Source organism: Vigna unguiculata, chromosome 9 (assembly GCF_037176805.1).
Source record: "Vigna unguiculata cultivar grain cowpea cultivar isolate G323 ecotype 2 chromosome 9, ASM3717680v1, whole genome shotgun sequence".
In the NCBI taxonomy this organism is placed as follows: Eukaryota; Viridiplantae; Streptophyta; class Magnoliopsida; order Fabales; family Fabaceae; genus Vigna; species Vigna unguiculata.
Window position 1 is genome coordinate 44,428,478 of NC_140800.1, and position 17,975 is coordinate 44,446,452.

A 17,975-nucleotide genomic window follows, 5' to 3' on the forward strand; every position below is an offset into this window, starting at 1 on the left:
TTAATTGTTCAAGGGCACCATAAAATAAAACATATAGGAGAGTTAGATAACCTCTTCAAATCATTGAATACAATAATGATTTGGCGAACTTATTTAAGACAATCTATTTATTTTGTTAGAATTTATTTATTCGAATAATTCAAAATTTCTTGACGTACTTTTTCAAATAGACGTACTTTTGAAAGTCATTTTTCCCTTTAACAAATCTTCTTCCAACTTTTAAACATAATCTTTTTATATATATGTTTTTTAAATTTTTTTTAAGTGTATTTGCATGAAGTTATCTCTACCCACTGCTTTCAATTTTTTTTTGGTAATTATCTTTGAACATTATTTAAAGTTGTGCAAACTTCAAACATTATTAATTGAACATGGATCTCAAATCATTAAGTTTTATTACTTACATATATATATATATATATATATATATATATATATATATATTGTTGTAAAATATTTATAGTTCACTTCATTTATTTTCCACTAACCTATCAAATTTTGTCATTTTCAAATTATGCTTTTTGAATTATCTATTTTCTTATATCATTTTCACGTTTTACTTCAAATATGCTGGAATGACATCATGCATAATTATGACTCATTGTTTTATTATAAACTAATCTTTACAAAATTTTATCGAAGTTCTTAAAAAATAAATATGAATGACCAAGTATTTTTCTACTTTAGTTTTTTACATAAGTTTACCCCCAAAATGTAAAATAATAATAATAATAATAATAAATGGTTACTTTATTAAAGAGACATAATTTAAAAAAAAAAGATAAAAACTAATTGAGTGAATTGACTATTTGTCCGAGGGTTGTAAATTTTGAATGTAGAGAGGAATTATTTTGCATAAAAAATAAAAAATCAAATGATTGATTTCATTCTAATGCTTATTAACATTTCTTTTTATTTGGTTGATCTCATCTCACTGATACTCGCATTAGTCAGGACATTCTCAATCATAGACTGTGCTTTCAAAATATATTACTTTTTAATATATTAAAAAATAATTTAATATATTTTAAAACATGTGCTACGTCTTCAAAATACACTAATTTTAATATATTAAAATTTTTCAATATATTTTACAACATCAAAATAAGTACATATAAGTATAGACAACACAAAAAAGCTCAACAAAAAATTTAAATATTTTTGTCTCTCTGAATTTGCACTACAATACAAATTCACAACCTCATTAAGATATCATGCAACTGGAATAATCCAACATTAAAATATCTTATACAAAGGTAGCAGTCGATAAAGTCGTGAAAATGAGATAGAAGATAACATAAAACCTCTGTTTTATGTTTAGTACATTCCAAAAATAAACAGAACTGGATGTGATATTAGAAAGTGATAGATTTGCACTCCGCTTTCATCAGAAGTGAAAAAAAATAAGCTCCATTCTGTTTTGTCTGGCTAGCCACACGCTACCACAGTGCCCTTTCTCTATATTAGTTATTAACATAATATAATACAAGGAAATTTTACAGGAAACTATATACTGCTTTGCCTTTTCAACACAAGCACAAACCTATGTTATTCTCTCATTCTTTATGAACTATTGATTCCTTAGTGACTCACTTTCAGAGATTAGATCGATTGTGGTGGGTGAACCTGTTGCAGAAGTAGCTGTAGAAATTGAATTAGTTGGTGTGTGTCCTTGAACCTCTTGAGAAGGTTGCAACATATTTGCAGCAGAAGCCGTCTCCTTTGAAGCATTCATGTTAACTTTTATCCTGCATTTGCAATAACTCCATTTAATATGCTTCTTACAATAAGCTAACAATGATATAATTTTACACACTAAACCAAATACGAAGGACACATAATGTTAGCTTGCAACAAAGTGATCAAAATAAACTGGTTGCATCAGATGACAAATAAGAGGAATCAATTGAGAGCTTACTTGTTATGGATATTGACATATTCATCAGTTTCATCCAATATCTCCTCCTGAAATACACAAATATTTAATGAAGATTGATCAAACCATACAGCTAAATTAAAAGGCAATAGAAGCAAAACTGCAACTTAACAAGAATAGTAAATATGAAGCTCTTAAGACTCTGGCAACAAAACAACCCATTCTAGCAGTTTGAAACATCTACATATAACAGGGAAATAGTCCTGCAGAATTCAAATCAAGCAGTTCCTTCTTCAATAATTAACTATAAAAATAGCACTTAATTCTGTATCGGCAGAAGATAATTAAAGGTGAATATATGGGTGAAAAAGCAAAGAGACAGAGTTCATCATCTTGTCAGCGAAAGCTAGAATTGCACCATCAGTGCTAAAAAAGAATACCAAAACAAATATACAGGATTAAATAATTTGGAGCACAGACTGCTAATTCTAAATGCACTTAAGCATCTAACCTGAAGAAGCTCTTCGATGACATCCTCCATTGTAATAACACCAACAACCACTTCATTGGGTGGAAATACTGGCAGGGGCGCATTATCAAGGTCCAGGATGCAATATGAACACCCTCTATGTCGCTTTTTAAAAGCAGGAGTTGCTGGTGGACTTTTCTTTGCTTGTTGAGCACCATCAATCTTAGTAACAGTAGTCAAAGTATCACCTGACTCCAATTTAGAACCTAAATAGGCAGCCACAGTGAGGTATAAAAAGGTAGTCAGTCACCAAGAGTTTCACTTGAGAACCGCAAAGAATCATAAGACTAAAGAATACAATTGAGAACATATCTAAACATACAGAAAGAAAACCACAAAATTGTGAAGTAAAAAACCACATGGTTCTGAAAATAACCTTCAGAGAAGGAAACACAAATCGAATACAAACGACAATGTCTACGTATAAAAGCTTCCTCAAATAACCAGGAAAGTGACAGGAGGATTAATGACACTTTCAAGCGAACTAAAGTACAATTTATCATATTTTGCTGTAAGAGTTCAACAAATTGCAAACAACACATAATATTTCGAAAGCACATACTCAACAAAGAAACTGAAATTTATTATACTTTTATTTAAATCTCTACCTTTATCCAAGGTTGCATTCTCTCCCTTGTTCTTATAGTTGTCACTGAGATCATGTTGTTCCCCATCTTTAACCTTTTTTGGGGCCTCGTTTTTACTGTTTAGATCCTTATACACTACTGCAATATGACTGTGACCCTTCTGAAATTCGTTCAATATATCATACAGAGGCATGTTCTCTGAAACACTGCAGGATGAAGAAATAATGACTACCTTGTAATGGCAAGCATATCAACCATACACATATGCTATCTAGTTCGTATGTAAGGACAATGTATCTCATGTCATGTGTGAAAAAGGATTACCGAGGAATTTTTCTGATGACCATTTTTCTTAGAGGAACTGCAGCCTTTGAATCAACCATAAAGAGATTTTTCACCTGCGCATACAAGTGTGAACAGAAGATTAACTAACAAAGAATGAGTGGCATAATCGTGCAAAGAATGTTTTTGTTATCGCTAAGCGACACAATAGCGGATGAAAGTGCTGGATTTCCTCTTTTTCACCATTTCTCCCGCAAAGAATCTATTTTATTTCGGAGTGATTTGACAGTAAAGTTCTATTATATATCAGTTACACCCTTCTCACAATATCAGATTCACAATCTATTACTACATATATCATGAACAGTAATCATAATCAGGTCTGATAGAAGATCTCACTCAAGCTTGACATTAATCCTTACAAGCTTTTTCATTCATAATAACAGTAAAGGCAAAAAATTAGTATGATAGTATGATATTGTTACCATTTGATGTAGCCAAAATGCAACAACTTATAAAACCAAACAAATAAATGAAACTTGACTTAATAATATTCATCACAAATATCAAGTCGTCCAATATGATTACAAGAGTTAAAACACAAACATTAATTATGAACGTTATCAACTGGCCATCTATAATCATGTGCATCTAGTTACAAAATCTGAAGCAGAAGAAAATTAGAAAAATTACCAGAACAAGTCCAATAATATTAGTTTTCTCTCCTGCATAAACTGGAACTCTACTATGACCAATTGTCATTATCGAATTCAGTGTCTCCCTTCAGTGCAGACACAAAGGACATGATTAGAACAAAAGAAGATATAAGAATAGTGGAAATAACATAAAGAATTCACAAACCCACAAATTTAGAGTTGCATCCAGATCAAGGGAAAATGCCTTTGATATGGGAGTCATGGCATCTTTTGCAGTCTTTTCTGTCAACTCAAGTGCCCCAGTAATGATGGTCGTTTCGTCATGAGTTAAATCTCCTCCTTTACCGGCCTAGAAAAGAAAACAATCACGTATCCATGTTACACGAGAGCACAAAACAGTATCATACTGAAATAACTAGGACAAATTATAAATTTGAAATCCACGCTCAAAATATTATACAAGCACATTCAAATGAATATAAAGGCAAAAGTTTTATAAATCCTCTAAAACTTGAATATCCAAAATTTCAATCATATATGTTAAACACAAACACCTCATTTCCATGAAAGTTCACAAAAGTCTTGAGCTCTGCCCTCTTCAAAAGGGCAGCATGTCCTTTACCCAACATCCAATCAAGAACCTGAAAACATAACAACCTCCATCAGAATTTTCATTTAATATAGTAATCATACAGTTTTTACACGCATATCCCTTTTCAGATATATTCTAGCGTGATTGGTTTCCCATTTTAGATGTGTTTTTCAGAAACTAAAAATTACAGCTTTCGCTTCTCAACTGTGATTCCCTATTTCCAACTCCACACATCCAAACATGTCATTCAACTCCTCACCAACAGCTTGCAGTGGTAGCAATCCATACGCATACCTTACTGATTGGATAAGAAACCGGGTAGAAAACAAGAAGAAGAACACGAACAAACGGAGCCAGCGTTGCTCCAACTGTCAATCCATATCTTGTGCAAATTGCCTGCGGCAATATCTGCACCAATCATAGAACAGGGAATCGTCACTCAACAAAACAGTCCAACTTCGATTATCCACATGACACGAATCAATACTAACCTCTCCAAACATGAGGATGAGAGTGACCGAAATCAAGATTGCAGCAGCAGGATGCACCAGCGAATCAAGAAAAATAGGAAGAGCCTAAAAATAGAAACATTAAATTTAATAATATTATTAATTATTATTATTCTCATTATATTTCTATTATTATTTATTATTATTATTATTATTTAAATTGGTTAATTGACAATACCTCCATGGCCAAGGAGTTTCCAATTAGAAGCGTGCAAAGCAGAAGATGCTGGTTCTTAACCACTGGATAAATTTTCGCTGCAAATAAAGAAGAAAAAACGATGAGTACAAAGGAGTGATACTAAATTAGAATTGTGCGAAGGTGGAAAAGGGGACGGTACGAACAAGCGTGAATTCGATCCTGAGGACGACCAGATTTCATGAGAACTTCGAGGTCGACGAGTCCGAGGGACATGAGTCCGAGAGTAAGACCAGCCATTAGGCCCGCGAAGCAGACCAATCCTACGATCACCAACACGTACAATGAGAACTTTGTTCCGCAGCACGCTATCTCCGCCGCCATCTCTCTCACACACACACTACAAAAAAAGCACTGCACAAGGCGAAGGTTGTTGGTGTTCTCTTATTTTAAGGTCAGAGGTTAGGCGATGCTGATGTTATCAGCTTTTTCCTTCACTGTTGTGTTTCTTACATCAGAATAATGCGTGTGGGTATATAGATGGTATAAAAATAATAATAAATGGTAATAATGAGGAAAATACCTAATTCCTTTCTTTATTGTTTTGTTACAGTGCAGGTTGACTGGTTTTCCCAATTCAAAGGCTGACTCGTGTCACTTGTCTCCTGCTTTTACTTCCTCTTCTTCCACATAGTTTTTTTTTTTTTTCTTCTTCTTCTTTTATTGGTAATTACTTTTATGTCTTCTCTCGAAAACTTAGTTTTGGACCTAAAACCTAAACTGGAAAAACAGAAATGACTTGAATAAGTATCTGTAGCGACATTTATTGTGACGAGATTAACCAAAAATATACGCAAAAAAAAATAAAAATAGAAAGATAAGTATAACAATTATTTGAGGGAGGGAAGGGCCACCACAATGGTGGGGGAATTTAAAACTCCAGAAATTGCAATTTTCTTATAATGTTTTAAATTATAACAATACTTTTGTAATATAAGATTTATTATAATATGCAACTATCAATCATGAAGGGGAAATTTTGGAAAGACTTTCACTAGAATAATAGTATTTTTTTTTTATTAACCAAAAGATTTAGACATATTTTTAATTTGTTTATCTTATTTCTACAAATACTTGTAAAAAGTTATCCACACTTTGGTCAGAAATATAAGCACCACTTAATTATCTTATTACTGATTAGTGGTTATCACTCTTCCCACGTGTTAAGCACATCATTAATCTGACTCTCTATAAAACAAAGGGCAATACCTTAATGGTGTTGTTTCATAATTAAATCTGAAGTTGTATTATATATTATTTTTTGAATGTGGTTCAAAATTCTTTTAATGAATTAAGAAATATAGAAATTTAGTCGACTTCTATGGAAAACTTTTTTTTTTAATATTTGGTTGAACATGAAGGAAAAAGATATAATTAAGTATTAAGTACATATTAAACTATATAATTGCAACAACAAAAAATGCTACCTAGTGCTATTTAAAACTAATATTTAAATATAAACAAAATTTTGCCAGTTATGAAAAAGAAAGTAATATATCTAATAAGATACATTAAAGGCTTATTACTTTTTTTATTACAAACTTCATTTCGTGGACTTTTTTTAATAATTATAAATCGTTAAAATACAATAACTTCATATATTATCCTTTAGCATATTATTATCATTCTAACTTCGAAAACCTTTCGATAGAACACAATCTCATTTTTCCTCTTATTATATTGGACATATCAGGTTATTTCACAAACACATGCAATTTATTAAATGACACTCATCATCAATTCATATCAAGGCTCTTTCAAAAGGTCATGAATGGGGTCCTCATATTCAATGCACAGCAATTTTTAAGTTAAGTTATAATTAGGTAATAGTATAATATTTTTTTGAATTGCCATTAAATAATTTCTTATCGTGAAAAAAATGAATTTTATCTTCTGCTAAATAAAAGTTAAATTTGATACTTAACACAAACGCCACAGAGAAGAGCCTTTAACAGTGCATAATTATCTCAACAAATCTCTGATTGTTTTAATTACTACAGAAAATTATGTAGGGATTACGACATTTAATTACTTCCTAAAATACTAAATGGAAAATAAATACGAACAGTGAGCACATAGTTTGATCTTTTTAATAATTAAAAGTCAATAAAATATTAATATTTTATTAGTTAGGAACATTTTACAGGTATAGTAGTTTATACTGTATCCTGGAATAGTATTCCTGCAAAATGGTACCCTTGGATACGCATTTATTGGCTTCTGCGTCTTTGTTCTTACATTAAAATATTTGAATGAGGTGGAAGGACGGTTTTGCATATCTGTTTTGTCCATTCATTTTTCTTTTTAACCAAATTAAAAATTTCCAACTTGGTTTTGTTGTACATGGATTCAGGAATTAATTTTAGGAACATGTGTAAACGAATCTTAAAAATAGTTTTAATATTATTGAGATCAGATAATAGAATAAAAAAATACTTCAAACTATAAGTTCATTCCAATTAAATTTTACTAATCATAGTTTTGTCTTTCATTTAATTTAAGGTAACTAAATAAAATAAAACTGTATTAGTGGTAAAAAAATGGAAAAGGAATAATTTTGGTGTCACTTAATTGGCATATTGAAGATTCGTCTTATGATTCCCACGTGAGTTGAGAAGTGAGTTGAGAATGGATGCAAAAGAACTTGTCCCTAACCTAACAGTCTCATACTAGAGTATTTGAAAGTGAATATATTGATTCATTGTATATCACAAAGTAGCTTAGTGAATAGATGCAACAAACCTAATAACACTAATTCGAGTTGACTTAAGTGAAAACAAAAGTTGTACTGTATCAATAACTTCAATGTGGATACATTTTCTCCCTATATAGGGAGGTTTTGCATTTATGCGCTTAGCTTACCAAAATAAGCATAGGCCTTTATTGATGTACGATAATGAAGCACTAGAAAAGTGAATTTTTTACGTGAGATTTATGGTAAAGAGAATATGAAGAATGAAATACTAAAAAGATAAAAATATACTGTAAAAATGAAAAGTTGATTTAAGATTTGTAGGACAATTCAATAAATTTATTATGTACATGGAACTGTGTATCATTGAAGAATCTGTACTTCTTATCAGAAAAATGGTATGAAATTAGATTTGCAATCTTAAAAATAAATAAATAAATATTATGTTTTACTGGGTGACTCACAAAAATGGTATTGGATCAGATAGTTCATCTTAAGTACCATTTCAGATGAATGCACTATGAATAAAAAATAAATAAATACGAGAACTTATTTTATAAAAAATAAGTGATATAAGTAAGAATATTTAGGTAGTGCTCGTAGTTAATTTAACACAATATACCAATGTAAAAGGTAAGTCGCATATTAAATAAAGATAAAGATAAGAAAGTTAATAACCAGTAAATCTTAATTTACGAGATGCTTTAAATTATAATATTAACATGATACCTACAACTTAAACTTGATCACTAATATATAAATTTAAAATAAATGAAGTTATATATTTTGATCCGATTTTTTTCAGTATATTTCTATATAAGCATGCCTTAAGTTTTCATTATTTATAAAAAAGAAATAAATATTTATACATTTTAAAAATAAGACTGACTTAAGAAATATCACATAAACATAACATAACAAATGTCGTGCCGACAATGCCTATTAACGCAAGAACACTTGACCTTCTGGTTCAACATATACAGCACTTGCATTGTCTTAGGTAGTAGGTATATTATGAAGAAGGAAAAAAAAAGGCTTGCAAGCGGTTAAGAGTTGATTTTAAGTTTGGAATTTTATTGCACCAATTAATAACCTATTTTTAAGAATATTTTAGTCATTAAAAAAAAAGATAACTTTTATACTTTTAAAAAAGAGATGATTAAAGAGTAAGATAGTGAGTGTAAAATATTTGTAAGAATTTATTGGGTCTTAAAATAATAATATTGTACCTTTTAGGTTAATGAGACTGATTAAAAAAAATCTTAAATAAAATTTAGTATACCTACAAATTAGTCTGGGTGTCTTACCCAAAAAGGAATTACAAAAAGAAGATCAAAGTGGTGATAATTAAACAATTAATGAATGAATTGAATATTAAGAAGGTGAGTTTAATAATTTATGATTACTTACATGGGAAAGGCAAGGATGGAAAGTATATGTAGTGGATTGAATAGTTGTTTTGTTGTTATCCAAGTTGAGGCAGGCACATGTTGCAGTGGTCGTATTTAGTGGGAACCACAGAATGTCACTTTTGCGGTTGAAAAATGACAGGCGAGGGAGGGAAAGGGTCAGGTTATGCAGTTGTGGTAGTCGTGGACTGCATTCTTACCTTGCCTTTCACTAACCCAAGAAGCCGAGGCATCCCTCATTGTGTGTGGTTCTCTTTTCCTTATCCCTACCCTAAAATCTTTAAACTCCGCTATATATAAATATAACATGCATTATCTTCTTCACAACCTCTTCTTAATCCCTTGTTTTCTGTAACACACAACAACCATGTCAGATAAAGTAAATGGGTTACCGGAGGACCAAGCGTGGCAAGAGCTGAAGCTCCCAGACTTGCTCAACACTGATGCTGTTAGAGAAATCCATGCAACGATCGAAAAAGAATGGGATTTCCTTCAGAGGTCAGCTTGCCAAACTGCTGCGGGAAGGGCTCTGTGGAAGCATGCCATCCATGATCCACTCGCTGATTTACTGGCAGGGGAGACTTACTTGAGAAACCTCCATGAAAAGATCAAGAACGACCGTCTCAACAATGCTCGTGAAATTTCTGGAGTCATTCTTGCAGTACGAACCCTCTGGTTTGATTCTAGGCTGGAAGATGCCCTCAATTCCCCAAGTGGCAGAGCAGCTCAGGTTGTTCTCCTTGGCGCAGGTTTGTCGACATCAGCCATTAATTCAATTTTGTCTTCTTAACAGCTTTTTTGAGTAATTAATATTGGTAGCTGTAACTGAGGATAAGTAATTATGTTGGTCAAATGTGGCTGTGCGATTTTGTTGTCTCTCAGACAATAATAGCGTTAGGCTAAAAAATTTGAGGACGTTTGGGTGAAATTCCCAACGCCTTCAGGATCACGTTACAAGATATTTAAAGGCCACCTCCTTGATTTTGACAAACCAATTCTTATATCATCACTAGCAATTTTTTGGACCACATACTATCTAGCAATCAGATAAACATAATCAATGACATCACAATCCAGTGCATCTGTCCATATTCTTAGGAAATTAGATTGTTAACTGTCCATGCGTATTGCATTATATTTACCCTAGCAGTTATATATACTCATGAATTTTTTGTACAAAAAGTATATATTGATAAAGTTGGAAGTTTTAATGTAGGAATGGACACGAGAGCATACCGTTTGAGTTGCTTGAAGGACAGTGATGTGTATGAGGTGGACTTTTCAGGAGTGTTGGATGTAAAGACCACTATTTTACAAGCGGCTGCGGACTCGGCGTACGACTCGCAACATATTATGTCCAAAGCCAAATCCTTAACCAGAGTAGCAGCCGACATAAGAGAAAATGACTGGATGGAAAAGCTTGAGACTGCGGGATACATACCTCAAAAGAGCACTGTTTGGATTCTAGAAGGTATCATCTACTACCTCACCCAATCCCAAGCCATGCAAGTGCTGAAAATATTAGCTAACAAATGCGCGTCAGCACACACAGTTCTCTTAGCAGACTTCATGAATAAGCCATCAACCACTCTATCCAATTCAGTATTCCAATTTTACAGCGATTGGCCAGACCATCTCTTGCCATCCATAGGGTTCACTAATGTGAAACTTTCACAAATTGGAGACCCAGATGCCCATTTTGGTCTCTTAAATGATCCATTAAATCTCTTCAACAGGCTCCGCAGTTTGCCCAGATCGCTACAAACCAATCCAGACGATGGAAAGCCATGCTGCCGATTGTACTTGGTGGAAGCTTCTGGTTCACCTGATCAAAATGTTTCACACAATGGACCAAACACTCAAGCTTGATAAGCATAACCCTGTCTCCAATTCACGTCCAATCGTGATCTTGTGTAGATTCACCCTCATTAATTGTATTGTACAATTAGCACATGGGAAGTAGGTATCACATTTTTATTTGCAAATTCGCCCAACAATTGTTGGCCCATATATGACGTCGCTCCTATAATTTATATTCTACACCGTCGGCGAAGTACCACAGGGTCAACAATAAATAATCTCAGGATCTAGGTAAATCAATTCAGCCCTTTTTTCTCTTTCCAGTTCTTGATGGAAGAATTCAACTCTCTGTGCGTAAAATGATGAAAATAATGCTGGCAAATAAATAATGCAGTAACTAATATACATATTTGGTATTACTATTAAGAAAATACACCCAGTCAATTACTCCAGCCCCAAATCAAAATCCGTTTTTTCACTCAACAAAACTGAAACAACAAATAAATAATGTTCAGAGCAATTCTTTTTTTTAATAAAAAACTGACAATCATTTTAATTCTAAAATTCAATTGTTACATATTATTCATCATATTTCTAAGTGTGATTTTTAGTATTATAAAAAATTAATGCAGACTAAATGTGTTGTGATATTACCTGATTATAAATAAATAAAAGTAAACCTGAAGAAAATTATCACCAAATGAGGTATGTGAAGTAGATGTCTACTATTGTCTTGATTTGGCAGTTTCCTAGATATTGGGGGAGAAGGGGTGTCCCATTTAGAAAATGCATTTATTACTATTCTTCCATTCAGTTTGAAAGTACACAAAAATCTTCAGCAACCAAAACCTCCTCCCTCATTGAAATAGCAGTCTCTTTCAACAAGGCAGATACGCAACTTGTATTTTGTATCTTGGATCGGAGGAGTATCTATAAACTGATGACAACTGGACAGAAAACATCAAAAAGAAAAAAAAAATGACTCAACAGAGAACATATAGCGCATTTTCTCTAAATTATTACCATTACAGAAAGATAGCATCGATCAACAAACAATACTTCCAACCAAAATCACAATATATCATTTAAAATATTGTGACAAATTTAGAATCTTAATTGGAGTAATAACCGTTCCCGTATCGCATGCATTTATTTGATCCCTTTTGTTTAGAGCAGGACATTCCCCTCACAGTTCCAAAGGGAAACAGTTCCAAACAGGACATTCCCCACACAGTTCCATAGAAAAAGGGAAACAGCCATAGTTTAAGATGTAAATCGCTCATATTTTTTGGCTGATTTTAAGAAATAATTTCAGAACATCCTAGCAAATGCATACTCAGTATGTAAATTATTAACACATCCCGTAATATCAAAAAGGATAAAGCTAGAGCATGCGTGTTTCCTACGAAGTGATCAGAGGATTGAATGCATTGAAAAAGAATATCATATGATTATTGACAGAGTGCTTACAGATTTCAGATTGAGAGAACAAATAAGTATTTTAAAGTACGGCAAAAGCATATTTTGGTATTCTCAGCAGTCAGCAAACCGGTGATAACAGAAAATTGGTTATTACACCAATAAGCTCCCTGAAAAACAAGTGAACGTTTTAGCAAACGCATAAACCCAAAGCCTAGTTCAGACAGTACGGTGGTCTAACAGTTTAGAGTCAAAACACAATTCAGGTCTATTTGTTGATGAAATTATACACCAACATTGTTCGTTTTGAAAGTGCAATATGTTCTAGAAGTTTAAAACTAGAGATACGGCCAACCTTTTTCGTTATGGTAGACAGTAACTAAAAAAAAAAAAAAAATCAAAGGAAAGTAAGCACTTAGAAAAAGACAGAAGCACATACTTGCGTGATTTTTTAAGGATCAACTTTCCACATCAAAAAAGTAGGATAGGCTATTCTTTAAGTTAGGTTTCAACTTTCAAGGCAATCCCTGATTCCCTGCTCAAATTTGTCGAGATCAGATATGGTATCTGATACAGCATCCGCTATCTTTTCTCTGGGGGGAAAAAAAGGATTTTAGAGACAACTCATTGATACAATAATCAGGTGGTAAGCACCCGAATAATAAAATTAAAACAAGCAACGATAACTTTGAAAGATAAAACTCCATCTCTTTAATACTTGAAGAGGCTAGAAAAAGAAGAAGAAACCAAAACTAGCAGCAAATCATGAAGAAAAAAATACGTATAGCAACACTATTATAATTTATCCAAAATAGATAAATCCTTGCAAGCATTAATAAAGAAGCAGTTAAAGAAATTTTATAATTTTATACAATTAGATAGATCCTTCCAAACATTAATAAACAAACAGTTAAAGAGAGGGAGTAAAATCAAGTCCAGTGAAAACTTCGGATGAAGCCCCCTTTCAATCAAATGAAATAATATCTTATTTGCGTTGTTAAAAACAGAAGAGTAAATCTTAAGAAAGATCCACAAATAAATCAAACCTATGGTTCGGAACATTCAAGCAGCTTAACTACTGCTTTTCAGAAACCAAGCACTTCTCAAACAATTACTAGTTCTCCTCATTTTTTGTACATCAAGCCAATAAAAAAATACAAGTTAGACATAACATGAAATAAATTGTAACAAAAAGTAAAGTGAAGATTATTCATTAGTGGTGAAAGATTTTGGGGGTGGGCTTGCAATGAACTAGGTTGAATTCTTTCACAAATAGCATGGAGAATTTCTTGAAATAAAAAATCTTCCTAAAAGATATTCCTGCAAGCAACTACGACAGCAAATATACCTATCCGATGCAAGTTGAATGTTGGTTTCACTTGCCATCCCACTGACAGTGGTGAAAGATCTGCATTTTGAAGAAGCAATGTGGTAAAAAAATATCCCCTTTAGGTGTAACCAAATTAGGTAAATAGCATGGATTTGGATCTCAAAGGAATATTAAAATGGAGGACAAAAGAAATGTGTAAAACAACGCTTCAGGAGAAAGGCATAACATAAATTTAGGAATTTGCTATCAGCTGTCAAGAACTAACTCTCCTGAAAACCCGTGAATAACTTCGTTACATTATCATACCTCATCATGAAAGAGCCACCTGGGTTCCAAGCGAATACACAAATTAGAAGACCCACTTCAAGTGGTAAGTTTCAATTTTATTAAAGCAAATTGGAGAGACAAGGACGAGCTATTGAAACACTTGGGCCTCAAAGGTTCTGATATCGTACAAAAAATTTATTCTCCTAAAACCTTGAGCTAATAGGTGAAGGTTCGTGAATGTCTTTGTTACATTTCTATCAGTTATCACGACACAACAAAGCCTCTTAATAATATTCATAACTATGAATCTATGACTATTTACGCACAACAGTCCCTTTTATAAGCACGATAAAGCTAGAATGCCCAGTAAATAATCCGCTAAAAATTAAATAATTAAGAAATATTAAAAGAGAAATTTACGAGCCACAAGTTGGTGCAGTAAGCTACAGCACACCAATACTGGAAATTGGATACCTTATAAGATTATCTAGCAAAGCTTCGGCTTTCAATTTTACAGGATCCTTATTTCCAAGCAACGAAGCAGCGTTCTTCACAATCAACCGAAATGTGCACACCTGCGCATAAAAAAAGACAGTGTAGGCTAATTATGTCTCCGTCCAAATGATTCTTGTACTTGAGAGCATGCTTGTTTGGGGATAGGAACTTCAAACAAAATAAAATTCCCAGAGGAGAAGAAAAGGGATGGAAATAATAGAGTGGCTTTGGTGGGAGAAGAAAGAAGAAATAATTTTAAAAGATGGTGAGACCCGCTATATTATTTTTAACATATTTCTGTTCATCTCTTTCCTTTCTACTCTCTATTTTTTCTTCAACCAGACGCCTTTAATTTATACGTTAGTTGTCATCTATTTCTACTCTACCAACATATTTTCATCCAATCCATTTTTCTCCTTCACCAAGCAAGATATAAAAGTCCTTTTAACAGTATAAAATAATGATAAAAGATATGTCCTGTATTGCTCAAGAAACCTATCACTAATAATTTGATTTTCACAATATAAATATATTAACACCGGCAATCAATGAAATAATATTCTAGATATGATTTTAAAATAGAAAAAAAAGTATATTTACTGATAGCATAAACTTTTTTTAAACTATAACTGATTAACATGTAAGGTAAGCATATTTGCTTTTAGATAATTGCTTTAAAAATAATATTAAATAGGATATTTTATTGGTGGATAATAATGCATGCCTATGAAACTTCATATTAGCCATTCGTGATTGGATAAATATAATACAGGGAATATGTGTTTTAGTCCCTGTATTTTTTTAAACTCAAGCATTATTTTGTTCTCTATGCTTTCAAATTGATAGATATGTCCACCACAAACGTCGGAAAATAAGTGAAAACTATGAGAGATAATTTTTCAATTTAAAAGTTAAGGATTAAAACCAAGTTTGACAAAAAAAAAATCACATTTTCCAGTAAATTATTTTATTTAAAAAATTCGAGTAATCGGTATTTCGAATTTGAAAACATTTTGATAATTGACACTCAATTACCGTCATTGATTACTGTTTTTCTTTTATGCCATTGAAACCCTAATCAGTGAAACATGTGAGACATTTGAATTATGCAAGCCATTAGAGGGCGAACACAAACCTCTACTCCGCTCTTGGCTTGGAAAGTGACGAAAGAATTCCGGTCCTGTGGTACGCAATCCCTAGCAGCAGATATAAACAGCTGCTGGATCTGCTCCAAATCCTCATCCGTATAAGTAGCGTCGGTTTTCGCTGCAAATGGAACCAAATCGAAACCTGGTCAAGCTAAGCATCATTACAAGCGAGAAGAGGGGAAAAAACGTACTGAGCGTGAGATAGGCAGAGCGAAGGATTTGGCGGGAGGCATCCACGGGGGCCAATAGGAACTTGGAGGCATTCCGTTTTTGCTCTTTTAGCCAATTCTTCGGTCCTGCTGCGCAACAATTTCAAGAATTAGGGTTTTCGCGAATGCGACGAGAAGCAGCGAATGTAGCTAGGGAAGTGAGTAGAATAAGAGCGGTGCCTACATATGCCAAATTCAATGGCGGAGGCAGGTGGAGAGAGCGCGAGGAAGGAGAGTAGAGCGATGTCTCTGCGAGAGAGAACGGAGAGAGGGGAAGGGGAAACGGTGCGTTTTGGAGGGAGTGTAGAGCGCGCCGTAATAGTTGATAGAAGTATGGCAGAAAAAGAAGAAGTAGTGGAAACGACCGTTGGCAACGGCATTGCAAATGCTTGTTTTTGCTCGCTAGTTACCTTTGCGCGATTCTTCAAGGTCGAATCGTTTCTTCTTTCGTAATCTACACAATTTCCATACCGGAATATAAGGGAAAATTAATATCGATTTTTGTCTATTTATATATTGGTTTGGTTTATTTTTTATTTCTTATCGATGTTTTGTTCAATTTGATGGTTTAATTATTTAAGAACGTTTAATTTGGTTTTTTGAGTTGACGTCATCCATACATTTGATGACATTTTCATTTTTTTTATTTTTTTTAAATAATTTATTTCAAATTAAATTATCACGTCATCTTTTTGTGTAAATTTTTGAAATTTTCAATATCTTTCAAACCATCATGCGGTAGGTTACTATTGAGTTTGTTTTCTCAATTGATTTTTCTATGTTATTCATCTACTATGTCTTTATAATACATTGACGGTCATTAATTTTAAAATTTTTAAATATATTAAAATTATCTTTAAAGTACTAAAATAATGTATTTTTAATGCTCAACTGAAAACAACACAAAAAAATTCAAAAGAGAAATGAGACTTGTTATGACTGTGTCGCGTGTCAAACTAATGTGTCTCTTTTCAATTTAATTATTCAATTTACGATCTTGATTCAATTTATTCTCTCTATCTCTTTAAATTATCTAATTTTGTCATTTTTAATTTGAAATCAAATAAGTAATTAAACTTAATTATAATTTATATATACATATTAAAATAACACTTTAGATTTTATATACCAAATTACTCCACCTAAATATTCAAATTATTTTATTTTTTATAACCGTAAAAGAGTGTAAGTGTAATAATTTATAAGTGAAAATATGTCATAAATAAAATAACATTAATAGTTGGAGAGTGATTTGATGTATGATGATTAAAAAATATTTTAACATGAATATATAAATTGTAATTAAGATTAATTATTAATCTTAATTCAAATAAAAAAGTCAAAATTGAATTATTTAAAAGAATGGGACTAAATTAAATCAAAATTGTAAATAAAAATACTTAAATTAAAAATAATATTATTAATCTGACATGTGACACAATCATAATCTAACAATTTTTTTAAAACTAAAAAAAATAATACATAAAATTAAAAATTTCACAAATTAACATATGATACTATCATGTGACATGTGACTATTTAATATTAAAAAAAATTAAAAAATTAATAAAATTTTGGAAAGTACTCGACTAGTTTTCTTATTTTTTTGTTAGATTATGTATTTCCAAATTTTTTTATTATATATTGTTTTAACATCTTATAGGGACATTATTTTATATTATTCACGAATATCTTATTTTCTACTTTGACACATTTTAATTTTTTTTATAAAATACTAGTGTAAACACAGGCGCTATCGCGCCTGCGTGTACGCATTTTACGAATTATATTTATAATTGATGATATTGTAATGTTATTAAGTTAATGAACAAAATAAAAGTATATTTATAAAAATTAAAGTGAAATGTATGAAGAAAATATGAAAAAAATAATTGTTGATGAATAATATGAGAAAAAAGAAAAAGGAGATAAATAAATAGTTTTATAAAAACTTGTAAAATTAACCGTTAATTTTTAAA

The 17,975-nt window shown here is 31.9% G+C and overlaps 3 protein-coding genes across 7 annotated transcripts; 1 reads left to right on the forward strand and 2 right to left on the reverse strand.

Moving 5' to 3' along the window:
• Positions 1–1,210: 1,210 nt before the first annotated feature.
• LOC114164318 (methyltransferase, putative (DUF21)) lies at positions 1,211–5,681 on the reverse strand. The gene is made up of 12 exons (XM_028048953.2): positions 5,374–5,681; positions 5,210–5,286; positions 5,014–5,097; positions 4,817–4,930; positions 4,485–4,571; positions 4,140–4,279; positions 3,968–4,055; positions 3,317–3,390; positions 3,014–3,198; positions 2,388–2,611; positions 1,919–1,965; positions 1,211–1,748 (listed from the first exon to the last, which is right to left on the reverse strand). The coding sequence occupies exons 1-12, from the start codon at positions 5,549–5,551 to the stop codon at positions 1,571–1,573; spliced, it is 1,476 nt and encodes a 491-aa protein (XP_027904754.1). The 5' UTR covers positions 5,552–5,681; the 3' UTR covers positions 1,211–1,570.
• Positions 5,682–9,257: 3,576 nt separating this feature from the next.
• On the reverse strand, positions 9,258–16,481 carry LOC114163325 (plasma membrane fusion protein). Of its 5 annotated transcripts, none has more exons than XM_085666680.1 (10): positions 16,181–16,481; positions 15,979–16,086; positions 15,775–15,929; positions 14,619–14,719; positions 13,896–13,955; positions 12,987–13,140; positions 12,599–12,717; positions 11,783–12,075; positions 10,565–11,476; positions 9,258–10,153 (listed from the first exon to the last, which is right to left on the reverse strand). In XM_085666680.1, the coding sequence occupies exons 1-6, from the start codon at positions 16,374–16,376 to the stop codon at positions 13,056–13,058; spliced, it is 705 nt and encodes a 234-aa protein (XP_085522806.1). In that variant the 5' UTR covers positions 16,377–16,481; the 3' UTR covers positions 9,258–10,153; positions 10,565–11,476; positions 11,783–12,075; positions 12,599–12,717; positions 12,987–13,055. The 5 variants fall into 5 exon arrangements, with proteins under 5 accessions (XP_085522806.1, XP_085522807.1, XP_027903373.2 ...); XM_085666681.1 differs by having other exon boundaries at positions 10,565–10,698; positions 10,770–12,075; XM_028047572.2 differs by lacking the exon at positions 11,783–12,075.
• LOC114163324 (Leucine carboxyl methyltransferase) lies at positions 9,696–11,368 on the forward strand. Its single transcript, XM_028047568.2, has 2 exons — positions 9,696–10,077; positions 10,545–11,368. The coding sequence occupies exons 1-2, from the start codon at positions 9,696–9,698 to the stop codon at positions 11,195–11,197; spliced, it is 1,035 nt and encodes a 344-aa protein (XP_027903369.2). The 3' UTR covers positions 11,198–11,368.
• Positions 16,482–17,975: the final 1,494 nt, after the last annotated feature.

Bases quoted from the DNA above. Each gene is read 5' to 3' on its own strand.
- LOC114164318 (XM_028048953.2), bottom strand. From the start codon at position 5,551: ATGGCGGCGGAGATAGCGTGCTGCGGAACAAAGTTCTCATTGTACGTG. The intron at 5,287-5,373 runs GTTCGTACCGTC...CTTTATTTGCAG, and splicing joins TCAGGATCGAATTCACGCTT to CGAAAATTTATCCAGTGGTT. The intron at 1,749-1,918 runs GTAAGCTCTCAA...TTGCAAATGCAG, and splicing joins TATGTCAATATCCATAACAA to GATAAAAGTTAACATGAATG.
- LOC114163324 (XM_028047568.2), top strand. From the start codon at position 9,696: ATGTCAGATAAAGTAAATGGGTTACCGGAGGACCAAGCGTGGCAAGAG. The intron at 10,078-10,544 runs GTTTGTCGACAT...GTTTTAATGTAG, and splicing joins GGTTGTTCTCCTTGGCGCAG to GAATGGACACGAGAGCATAC.
- LOC114163325 (XM_028047572.2), bottom strand. From the start codon at position 16,376: ATGCCGTTGCCAACGGTCGTTTCCACTACTTCTTCTTTTTCTGCCATA. The intron at 14,720-15,774 runs GTTTGTGTTCGC...TTTTATGCGCAG, and splicing joins AAGCCAAGAGCGGAGTAGAG to GTGTGCACATTTCGGTTGAT. The intron at 13,141-13,895 runs GTATATTTGCTG...TTTTCCCCCCAG, and splicing joins ATTCAACTTGCATCGGATAG to AGAAAAGATAGCGGATGCTG.